Genomic DNA, 12,160 nt, shown 5'->3' on the forward strand with positions numbered 1-12,160 from the left:
TGCTTAATGGGTAGCTGTACAGCTAAGACATTGAGCCAGCTGAGAGATGTGTATGCTATCATCTGTCTATGCAAAGCTAGGATGTGTAACTGCTAAAAGTTACCGCAGGATCTCAGGAAACCTGGCCAAAATTTGAATACTTTGCATTTTAAGTATTTATTGGCCACAAAGGAGAGAAGGTTGGTTTAGCAATAAGGAAAGATGGTATATACAACATGGCAAAGAGATATGGCAGTGGTGGAGGGCATTTGGAGAGGTGCCTATGAAAAACCTGGTAGAGAGGTGGGAATTGTGCCCAGATGTTGTAGGAACTGCAACTTCCAACATCCCTCACCCCTGGAAGTTGCAATTCAGCGACATCTGGGGAGTATTAAAAGGAAGATAAAACGGTAGAAGGGTTTTCACGAGAGAGACCCAACGCTCACCTCTGAAAACACCGCAAGGCTTTAAGAAACAGAGAAATCACTCCTCAAGTGAAAGAAAATAATTTGAAAAGGCACTTCTGTTCCTTCCTAATGCATCATGCCAGCTTTTCAAATATGTCCAGAAAGAAAAATACTGTGAGCATTTACAATTTCCCTTCTCGCACATCTCTTCTGTGCCCCTGACAGCTTAACAAAGGAAGGGAGAAGACCCAGACTCCTTCTCCACTGCCATACACAATCCAGATTATCTGCTTTGAACTGGGTTGTATGGCAGTGTAGATTAATATAATCCAGTTCAAAGCAGATCATCTGTATTTGATATGGGTAGATGGGGCCCCAGTGGTTTTCCAGTTCACAAGGCAGGCTTGCCACCTGGGAGCTATACTTGTCATTAATCCCCATCCAAGGGACCACTTACAAAGCTGTGGCATTGATTTATTTTTCCGCCTTTGCAGCAGCCATCCAGAACATTTGCTTCACCACTTGTTGTGCCATCCCTTTTAGCAATATGACATTGGTTTCACTGCAAAGGACAGAAAGTGAAGCAGGGTTAGCAGACAGTGTTTGACTGACCTCCACCCCGAAATCACATGGAATATTCTGACTAGCAAAACACAAGCTTGCACATGATTTATTACAGGTATTATAAAATGGTTGGTGTGCTATTTCTCGTTAAGTTACCACATGAAACATTACAACACGGAAACAGTATAACAGTCCATAGAGAGGCGAGTATGCAAGTTACCAGACACAAATGATCTGTACATGCTTATCTGAAAAGACCAGCTGTTTAAGCCTAGTGAATCTGCCTATACTTGGGTCAACAGCAGAGCACTTCAAGTTTGCAAGAAAAGGGCAGAGCAGCTTCTTGCTGCAGACAGAAATCTCCAAGGCTCTCTTGTGCCACATTTTTCACTATCTTAACTACCATTTATTCTTTTCTGTTTCCATCCCCTGGGAATTCCAGAAATAGTAGTTAACTAGCAAACTTTGGAAATCTTTCACAGACATTGCAGAAGCCCTGACAGCTACTGAAAAAAAATCAATAGTGATTTGAAACGAGAATGGAGCCATGCCTCAGTGGCAGATTAGAAGAGGTAAAATCGACGTCCCAGCTTGATGTTCATCAAAGAACTCAAGGAGGCAGACCGGGAGGCGGAATCCCTGATACCGTCATATACCTTCATATCTGAGCTTGCAAAAGTTAATTCTTTGGGGCTACAAATCCCAAAATCCCGAAGTGACTTTCTCAAGACAGACTTCAGACCATACCCTGAAGCTATCCTTCCTTCAGAGAGGTGAAACTACACTATCAGTATGATCATGTTTAGGATGACTACAGAAACACTCCTGCTGGTTTTGGATAAGTAGGGAGCATTGCATATTTGTTGTCCAAGTTGTTCCTGTCTCCTCCTGACCAAAGTGAATCAAATCCAAACAAAGCACTGTCAAGTTCCTCCCATTCCAGGGCAGGTTAACCACACACTTAATGCAATTCAGTGGCATTAAAGGGGTTTCACTTGGAAGGGGTTCTGCCCTCTCTGCAACCAGGTAAACACCAATTTATTTTTTAAAACCTGGTCTCAAAACTATCCAGTCAAGGAATGCAACTGGTAAGCAAAACAACTGGAAGTGAGACAACAATTGTAAATAGATGAGTGCTCTGATAGATTACATCAGAAGGGCCAATCCGTTTTCTTCCACTAGTGAATTATGGTCCTATAGAACAATCCACTAGCAGGGCATAAAGGTGAAGCCCTTCTGCTACATCTTTGTGAACTATACTATTAGTAAACCTGGAAGCTCTGTGTCGTCATCATCACACAGTGACAAGGAAAGTTCCTTTTCGGCCTTACTGGCTGGAACTTTTCTGGAAGCAATAGTTCAGTGATTCTCAACCTGGGGTCCCCAGATGTTTTTGGCCTACAACTCCCAGAAATCCCAGCCAGTTTACCAACTGTTAGGATTTCTGGGAGTTGAAGGCCAAAAACATCTGGGGACCCCAGGTTGAGAACCACTGCAATAGTCCAAAAGAATTGACTTTTGGGAAGTCATGTGGGCCCCCAACCCATTGAAAACTTCTGTAAACAATTATACACAAAGGGGGAAGCATCAGTGCAAGCAAAGTTATCCTACTGTAAACACCCTCATGTTGAAATCAAAAGGAAATGTTCATATCCATTTAAGCCAGTGCCCATCAAAGTCCATGACACACTGCACCAGACGCACCCAAATCTGCCCTATAGTTTCGAGGTCCCTGACGTGGCACATCTGAGGCCATCGTCTTTCAGCAGCGTCCACATGACCCAAAGCTCCGTCGGGTTCAGTTTGTGTACGATCATCAGTTCTTTGTAGAGGCAGGGATCAAATGGATTAAAGGGCCTCTGGATTCCAAAGGTCTTAAAGCCAGGGTGGTGCGTGGGGGTCAGGCCCATTTTGGCCAAGCACATCCCAACAAAGACATCATCAATGGGGAAGAGCTCGGTGTCCTCGCCCGTGGCCTGCAGCCGTTGGGCTGTCCTCTGCGACATGACGTAGCCACCACCGCCAGCATAGAGGGGATAGAAGGGCGCTGGGTACATTGTCTCCGGGATGAAATACTTAGCCTTGGTGTTCCTGATGGGCCGGGCTTTGCTGATGACGTCTCCAGCAAAGAGGTCCTTTTCTGAGTCCAAATCTTTCAGGAATTCAATGATGTTGTACGTGTTCACAAAGACATCATCGTCCCCCTTGAGCACGAAGTGAGTTTGAGGGCAGTCCTCCACCAGCCACCGAAGAAAGTGCAGCTCCTTTAGCGTCAGGTTAAAGAAGTTATCAACAAAATCCCACTGCAGAATGTCGTCAAACTCCAGGCTTTCGTAGAGCAGGAGTTGCTGGAGGGAGTGAGCCTGAACCTTGACCTGAGAGCGGCCAAGTAAAAACACCAGCCGTACCAGCTTGCTGCCAATGACCCTCTCTTTCCCCCATGTGTTCCTGATGGTCACTCGGCGGTCTACATTCACTGGGGCGGACTTGATTGCTAGGACCAGGAAGGTCTCCGCCTTGCATTCGGAGGGCTTCAGCAGAGTCGAAAAGTTCCGGCAATGTTTGGAGGTTAAAAAAACACGGTGAACTTCTGGGAGGGAAGCTGAGGCATTTGCAACCGTAGGGTCTGGTAAGCAATTTGGAGACTCCGCCAGTTCAAGGACTCTGAATGTCCGCTTCAGACTTGGCCGAGGCGGTTTCCTACTTGCTGAAGGCAACTTGGGGTCCTTCCTGAAGTATACCAGACATGCTAGCAATGAGGCAAACAAGATGTAGACTGAGAAATTTCTCGCCCTGGGCTGCATCTCAAAGGCTGCAGAAGAACTGAGTGCCTGTGTGACAGAAAGCAGAACACCATTAGCCTGACAGTCCTTGTGCTTCACAACAACCATAATCCCTGGACTATTACCCTAGGTAAAGACATATTACTCCAAACTCCCCACTCAGCACTCCAAATATGCTAGATTACCATCCCCAGCTGTGATAGCCATTGGCCATGTTGGGTGGCTACAATGACAGTCCACTGCATCAAGAAAGTACCAGTTTGGAAAGTCTGTCCTAGTCCAGTCAAATACTTTTTAGTTCAACGGGGAATCAAATCTGCAGATATTTACATCTGAGTAAGCGAGCCACCGTGGTGTAATGGTTTGAGCATCGGACTACAATTTGGGAGACCAGAGCTCAATTAAATCAACCAAGGGACTCCGCTGGGTGCCCTTGGGCAAATCACACTCTCTCAGCCTGACAGCTAAGGCAAGCCTCTTCTGAACAAATCTGGCCAAGAAAATCCTTTGATAAATTTGTTTCGGGGTTGCCACAAACCAAGAAACAACTTGAAGGCACACAACAAAAAACAAGCACATTCCAAAGCAAGGAGTGCACTTTTTAAATCCTGACATGCATGTATTCATGGCAGCAGAAGAGGCATTCCCTCCTTTGTAAGAGGAAATGGAAACGCATCTTCAATGACGCTTGCCAAACTTAGTTTCTGAAGTAGTTTCTGTGTTGATGCACAGGCGGAACCATGTTCCCATGGAGATGCTTCTTTGTAGTTGAGATATATATATATATATATATATATATATATATATATATATTCAATGTCCCTCAATGGGGTGACTTTCTGTTATCTTGGACACCAACATGGTGTCTGTAGTCAAAAGCATCAGGAAGACCTATGGTTGGGAAAGGCTGCTTTGGCTCTTAAATCCATTCAATGTAGCATTCAGTTTATGCTTCTCTTGCTGAAAATCTCACTTCTGCCTGTAAGTAATTCCACTGTGTTGCTGTGAGAAGACAGCCTGTTCACCTCCTACAATTCTAAACACTGAATTTGGCCCCACTCGGGTTTCTCAGGCTGAGAGTTAGAGTTTTCATTCCAGTCCTCCCCAGCAAACAGGAATCAAGTTACGTGTACCCAGGGCGAGAGAAAGTACATTTTATCAGGCACAGGCAGCGAGTCTACACCTGGGGATCTTGTGCACTTGAGAGTCAACATACCTGTGCCACTTCTGCACCTCTGACATTCCCATGGATCCCTTTGCTGTTCACTTTTGTACTGCGCACCCTCGAGGCACCTGGGACTCGCGAAGGGAGGCAAAGGAAAAGCATTCTCCTCTACAAGAGCTCCACAGATCGGTGCGCAACTATTTGGCTCCTGGCTATTTTTAAAAGGTGTGAAAATTGCACTGCAAGCAGACAAAGCTCTCTTAGTCAGACAAATCTGTTTAAAACCCAGGAAGCCATAACGATGTTGGACCCACAAGCTTGCATATTGTCTCTAGGTAGTGAGGAAGAGTATTCAGGCTCCTGAGGCACCACTTGCTGGGACCAAAAAAACAAAACAAAAAACAAACCATAAAAATGTAATAACATGTGTTATTACCTTGTAGAACTTTATATATATATATATATATATATATATACACACACACACAACCGTATATTCTGGCATATAAGACGACTGGGCGTATAAGACGACCCCCAACTTTTCCAGTTAAAATATAGAGTTAAGACGACTCCCATGCATAAGACTACACCCGCGTATAAGACGACCCCTGACTTTTGAGAAGATTTTCTTGAGTCTTATACGCCAGAATATACTGTGTGTGTGTATGTGTGTGTGTATATATATATATATATATATATATGAAAAGTCCATGTATGTATGTATGTATGTATGTATGTATGTATGTGGCGATGTTTCCTTCTGCTTTCTGACTGGCTGCCACTTCCACAGGCCACTGCAACCCCCACGAATGACAGGCAAGGACCAAAGTTGGCACACAGACCCCCCCCCCCCATGACCCATCACACATTCTGGTGTGGTTTGGGGGAGGATGGACCATGGATGATGGGATTTGCAGTACTTTCAATCGCTTTGACTCCCACAGAACACTGTGACCCCCACAAATGACGGATCAGGACCAAACTTGGCAGACAGAGCCCCCATGAGCCACTGTACATTCTGGTGTGGTTTGGGGGAGGACTGACCATTGATGATGGGATTTGCAGTACCATCACTGGATTCAGTGATATTACCTAACATCCCAAAACTAATAATGCCTTCTCCTAGTAACCCGGGCACCACAGGATCCCCAAGCTAGTACAAATAAAAATGAAAATATGTCGGTATGTGGCTGGGGCGCCCACTTTCACAGACAGGCTCCCACTTCCACAAACAACTATGATCTCCATCTATGGGAAGCCACCAAAGCCCCTCCCTCCAGTGACATTGCAGGTTATAGTGAGTGCCATGTGGATGTACAACCCCTACCAGTGACCTCCACAAACACAAGACTGCCCACCACTCAAGTGAAGGCTTTCGTATGGGGACAATTTCATCCTAGATTGTATGTGTTTCCTCCACCACAAACATCTCAGTCTTTCTGACTCTCCATTGGTGTGGAATTTGCATCATCCCGCCCACTGCCTCTTCCATCACCCTTTCCTACTCTTTTCTGCAGAGCACAGCAAACAGAGCAGAACTGATAAGCAACTGAACATACTGGAGAGGTTTGGGGGACTGACTCAATGGAAGTTGTAGTTCACACTGCATCAAGCATTGTGACCCCCACCTTCAATGGACCAGGACCACATTTGGCAAGCAGAACCCACATGACCAACGAAAAATACTAGAAAGGTTTGGGGTGAATTTACCTTGATTTATAGGAGTTGTAGTTCACCTATAACAAGAAAGCACGGTGAGAGCATGGAGCTGAGCCCTCAGGTGCTTGCTCTACATTGCTGTGTGCATCATCATGATCCCAAATGATGGTGCACACATGCCTGATACGCCCAAATTTGAATACTGGAAGATTTTTGGGAGGGATTGACCATGATTTTTGGAGTTATAGTTCACCCATAACCAGAGAAACTGAACTCCACCAACGATGGACCTGAATCAAACTTGGCACACAGAACCTCCATGACCAACTGCAAATACTGGAGGGGTTTGGGGGGAACTGACATTCAATTCTGTCGTTCGCTTACATCAGAGACACTGTGACCACCACGATGACGGATTTGAACCAAACTTGGCACACAGAACTGCTATGACCAACTGAACCTACTGGAGAGATTTGAGGGGACTGTCCCACCATGGTGGGAGCTGTAGTTTATCCTGCAGCCAGAGATCGCACTGAACCCACCAATGATGCACCTAGAGCAAACTTGCCCAACATGACAAACTTTAACTACTGATGGAGTTTCAGGGGGTTCACCTGGTATGATGTGATTTGTAGTTTGCCCACAACCTTATGCATTTTGTAAAATATAAAAATGACATTTTCAAATAACCCCAAGCTAGTAATCAATAAAGCTGTCTCTATTGGCAGCATAGCTCAGAGATCACTTTGCTCAAAGAGTACTCTAGGGATGAATTTAGGCTCTGGATCAGGCAAAGTTTATCTATGGAAGCCGATCTGGGCAACTTTACCTGTTGCTTGAGGGAAACTCCTTTGCCTGCTGATGAAACCTTGGTTTCAAAAGTTAACCCAGAGCTGGCATTCCTCCCATACCATTTGAAGACAGCATAACAGCCAGCATCTGCTTGGTGACGCACAAAGGCACGCGTCCAGCTTAAAAATGTGTGTATTCTTGCAGTCGTCCAGATGGCAGGATTCAGCTCTCCCGTCCGCACTGACCCTTAAAGCTCTGATAGGCATCCCACGTTGCAACGGCGCTCCCTAGTTTGTGCCACAAGGCATCATGGGACTAATGTGCATTGCTCACTTTGCAGGCTCTCCTATGTAGCAACATAACGACAGCTCTTGACTGGATGTGGATCCTGACACTCGCTTTTCATTCCTGCACGCGGACATTCACTTTCCAACCCCACAAAAGGATCCCACAAAAGGATAATTTTTCAGTGGGATCTCAACACATAACCTTTGATGCTTTTTGGCTGCCCTTTTGAAATTGATCCTGTTGGGAGTCACCTTGAGTGCAAATTGTGGGAGAAAGATAGTTCATGGACACTTGCCCAGAATACAAAGCCTGGAGATAAAATACTGAGTACTAGTGCAAACACAAGAGCTTCAGATTGGAAGCCTTTCCCTCTCGCACAACGCAGGCTCCAGTTGTGCTCTGATAACCACAGATTTGAACCTACTCTGCCATCCCCCATAAACATCCCATTGCATCAACTGCCCTTGTGCATCTGCATGAAAGACATCAGGGCTGCCCAGCTGTCTGCACATTTCTTGATGACATTGGTTGCAAACACAGGATGCAAGTGGGTGGAAAATACCCAAACCCCGACAAGATGCCACAGATTGGCCCCGATTTGACCACAGTGCAGGTGCTGAGCTTTCTGGGGGGTGTAAAAAGGATCATTTTGGGTAAAAAGGATGCCCTGCTTCCTCCTGCAGGCCCTGCTCAGTCCCGTATGAAATGCTGCTGCAGCGCACAGCAGCAAATCATTGGGAAGCCCCACAGTCTAGACCAAGCCAACCGGAAAGAAAAGCCAGAGGATGTCTGCAATGCCAGCGATGTCTGACTGGAAGGCGGCCCAACAGCAAAGCCATGCCTTGTCTAAATGGGACTTGCCAGCCTTCAACCACGTTGACTTTCATCCCGAGTCTGGCTTCCCAAGGGATGAGAATAACATGCTACTAGAGTTGGAAGAGCCTCCCCCCTCCCCAGGGCCATCCACTCCAACCCCTATCTATCTATCTATCTATCTATCTATCAAAAACATTTATGTTGTGCCCTTTTCACCCCGAAGGGGACTCAGGGCACAGCACAACATATATATGGCAAACATTCAATGCCGGGACATAAAACCATAAATATATACAAACATTAAAATCACTTATATCCACTTTAAAATCAGTTGCTAAAAAACCATCTCAAGACACCATTCTATTATTGCCTCATTGCACTGCCCCAAAGGCTTGGTCCCACTGACAGGTCTTCACCATCCTTCGGAAGGACAGGAGGGAGGGGGCTGATCTAATATTGCCAGGAAGGGAGTTCCATAGCCGGGGGGCAATCACCGAGAAGGCCCTGTCTCTCATCCCTGCCAAACGTGCCTGTGATGGTGGTGGGACTGAGATCAGCCCCCCCCCCCCCAAAAAAAGATCTTAGTTTTCGCAGTGGTTCATAGAGGGAGGTGTGTTCGGACAGGTAAATTGTGCTGGGGCTGTTTAGGGCTTTATAGGCCAGAGCCAGCACTTTGAATCTTCTGCCACAAAGGAAGACACAATCCAAGACCTCTAGATAGATGAACTATACTTAAAAACCTTTAAAGGAGGAAGGAGATTCTACCAGACTCCCGGGCAGCAGCATATTCCATTGCTGAAGAGCTCTCACCATCAGGAAGTTTCCCTATCATTTGAACCCATGGTTCCACTGAGTCCTAGTCTCCAGGCCAGCACAGAAACACTAACCAAGCCCTCCTGACAGAGGGCCAGCCAGCCATAGATATGGTAGATGTGGTGGAGATATATAAATATAGATATAGATAGATAGGATTGAGAGAAAGAGGATAGGTGTATCATAGAATTGGAAGGGAGCCCCAGGGCTGTCCAGTTCAACCCCTTTTTCCCAGGCAGGGAGGCACCACCCAAGCCCTCCCAACAGAGGGTCAGCCAGCCATGGATAGGATAGATAGGATGGAGAGAGATGATGGGTGTATCATAGAATCTTGGAGATGGATGGGACCCCCAAGGCCCCCTGCTAGGCAGGGAGGCACACCACCCAAGCACTCCCGGCAGAGGCCAGACAGCCATAGATAGGATAGAGAGGGGGGATAGAGAGGGGGGATAGAGAGGGGGGGGATTGAGAGAGATCATCATCATCTTTAATTACTTATTAATCACCCTCCATCTGAGATGCTCCAGGCGATTTACACAGCAGAAATTATACAGGATAAAACACATACATACAAATATTAAAATTAACATGGGTCAAATGCTCTAGTAAAAAGCCAGGTCTTAAGTGCTAGGATAAAATGACCTAAGTCACACATGGCTCCCAAATAGGGAGGCAAGGAATTCCATAAGGCAGGGGCAGAAACAGAGAAGGCCCTGATAGACAATATCATCTCCCTGATAGAGATGATAGATGTATCATGGAATCCTAGAGTTGGAAGAGAGCTCCAGGACCCTCTAGTCCAGCCCCCTTCTGCCAGGCGGGGAGACACCATCCAAGCCCTCCCGACAAAGGACCATCCAGTCATGGATGAGATAGATAGTATGGAGATGAGATAGGACTGAGAGAGATATATATATGATGGGCGTATCATGGAAGCCTAGAGATGGAAGAGATCCCTCAAGGGCACCCAGTCCAACCTCTTTCTCCCAAGCAAGGAGACGCCCATCCAAGCCCTCCTGACAAAGGGCCACCCAGCCATAGATAGCATGGAGATAAGATAGGATTGAGGGAGAGGTGATAGGTGTATCATGGAATCCTAGAGCTTGAAGATGGCTCCATGGCCATCTAGTCCAACCCCCTTCTCACCATCCAAGCCCTCCTGACCGAGGGCCAGCCAGTCATACATAGGATGGATAGAATAGAGAGAGAGAGAGAGATGTTGGGTGTATCATAGCATCCTATGATGGAAGGGAGCCCCAGGGAAGGGAGACACCACCCAAGCCCTCCCTACCTCGCATTCTGGAGGTTTCAAAGCAAAGGCTGGATGTGCCTCTGTCGGAAGGGCTTGGGTAGTGTCTCCCTGCTTGGCAAAAGGGGGTTAGACTGGGTGGCCCTAGAGTTCCCTTCCAACTCTAGGATTCCATGATACACCGATCATATATCTCTCTCAATCCTCTCTCTCTTCATCCTATCTATGGCTGACTGGCCCTCTGTCGGGAGTGCTTGGCTGGTGTCTCCCTGCCTGGCAGAAGGGGGTCAGACTGGATGGCCCTGGGGCTCCCTTCCCACTCCAGGATTCCATGACACCCATCACCTCTCTCTCTCTCTCCCCTCATTCTCTCTCTCCATCCTATCTATCCCATCTATGGCTGGCTAGCCCTCTGTCGGGAGGGTTTGGGTGGTGTCTCCTTGCCTGGCAGAAGCGGGTCGGACTGGATGGCCTCGAGGGGTCTCTTCCAACGTGAGGACTGTATATTCTCTCCACAGAGGGGGTGTCTGAACCAGGCCCGCGTGGAATCTTTCCCTCTGGGCCCCTCCTCACCTGAGGCGCTTCGTGGAAAGAAGCAGGCAAGCAGGCAGGCAGGCGGCTCCCCTCAGGTTCCTCGGCCAGGAGGAGTTAGAGGAAGAAGAGGCGGCCCGGCTGAGGAGGGCATGGCTCTTCTCCCTCCGCCTCCGCCTCCGCTCTTAGCCACCAAACCCGCACCCTGCCTTTGGCCAAAATGGTCATTCAAATCTGCGCTGCCGGTGGGGGCGGAACCGCGCCTGCGCACCTCCCTCAGGCTCCTCCTCCCCACTCGCTGGCCATCGTCAAGGTGATTACGAAGTGAGTGTGGTACCCGCTGGCGCCAAAACCGGCATGCCCCGCCCACTTGACTCACTCCAATGGTGGTATCCAGCTCTCTCTCTCTCTCTCTCTCTCTCTCTCTCTCTCCAGGGACCTCTAGAGTTGGGACTCCCAAAGGCCATCTAGTCCAACCCCATTCTGCTAGGTTAAGAAGACACCACCAAAGCCATCCAGCCTCTGATTTCCAACCTCCAGAGGAACGGACCCCCACCCAGAAAAACGATCATGATGAATTCCAAGTAGAATAATGGCACAAGACATGGAGAGAGAGTTGCCAGATGTACAAGCTGGGTTTAGAAAAGGCAGAGGAACGAGTGACCAAATTGCCAATATCGGCTGGATAATGGAGAAAGGGAGTTCCAGAAAAACATCTATTCCTGTTTTATTGACTATTCTAAAGCCTTTGACTGTGTGGATCATAATAAATTGTGGCAAGTTCTGGGTGGTATGGGGATACCAAGTCACCTTGTCTCTCTCCTGAGGAATCTGTATAAGGACCAAGTAGCAACAGTCAGAACTGACCACGGAACAACAGACTGGTTCAAGATTGAGACAGTCGTATGGCAGGGTTGTATACTCTCACCCAACCTATTCAACTTGTATGCAGAACACATCATGCAATGTGCGGGGCTTGATGAATGCAACACTGGAGTTAAAATTTCTGGAAGAAACATTAACAACCTTAGATATGCAGATGACACTACTGTGATGGCCAAAAGCGAGGAGGAGCTGAGGAGCCTTCTAATCAAGGTGAAAGAAGAAAGCACAA

General features: G+C 47.3%; 1 protein-coding gene across 2 annotated transcripts; it reads right to left on the reverse strand.

The window, feature by feature from the left end:
• Positions 1 to 844: 844 nt before the first annotated feature.
• Positions 845 to 11,400, reverse strand: B3GNT4 (UDP-GlcNAc:betaGal beta-1,3-N-acetylglucosaminyltransferase 4). 2 transcript variants are annotated; one of them, XM_060785982.2, is made up of 3 exons: positions 11,089 to 11,400; positions 4,950 to 5,137; positions 845 to 3,781 (listed from the first exon to the last, which is right to left on the reverse strand). In XM_060785982.2, exons 2-3 carry the CDS (start codon positions 5,058 to 5,060, stop codon positions 2,666 to 2,668), a joined length of 1,227 nt encoding a protein of 408 aa, XP_060641965.2. In that variant the 5' UTR covers positions 5,061 to 5,137; positions 11,089 to 11,400; the 3' UTR covers positions 845 to 2,665. The 2 variants fall into 2 exon arrangements, with proteins under 2 accessions (XP_060641965.2, XP_060641966.1); XM_060785983.2 differs by lacking the exon at positions 4,950 to 5,137 and having other exon boundaries at positions 11,089 to 11,333.
• Between the last annotated feature and the right edge of the window lie 760 nt (positions 11,401 to 12,160).

This window comes from Anolis sagrei, chromosome X (assembly GCF_037176765.1).
Source record: "Anolis sagrei isolate rAnoSag1 chromosome X, rAnoSag1.mat, whole genome shotgun sequence".
Taxonomy (NCBI): Eukaryota; Metazoa; Chordata; class Lepidosauria; order Squamata; family Dactyloidae; genus Anolis; species Anolis sagrei.

Coding starts and splice junctions, on each gene's coding strand:
- B3GNT4 (XM_060785982.2), bottom strand. CDS start 5,060: ATGCTTTTCCTTTGCCTCCCTTCGCGAGTCCCAGGTGCCTCGAGGGTG. Junction 3,782..4,949: donor GAGGTGCAGAAGTGGCACAG/GTATGTTGACTC, acceptor TCTGTCACACAG/GCACTCAGTTCTTCTGCAGC.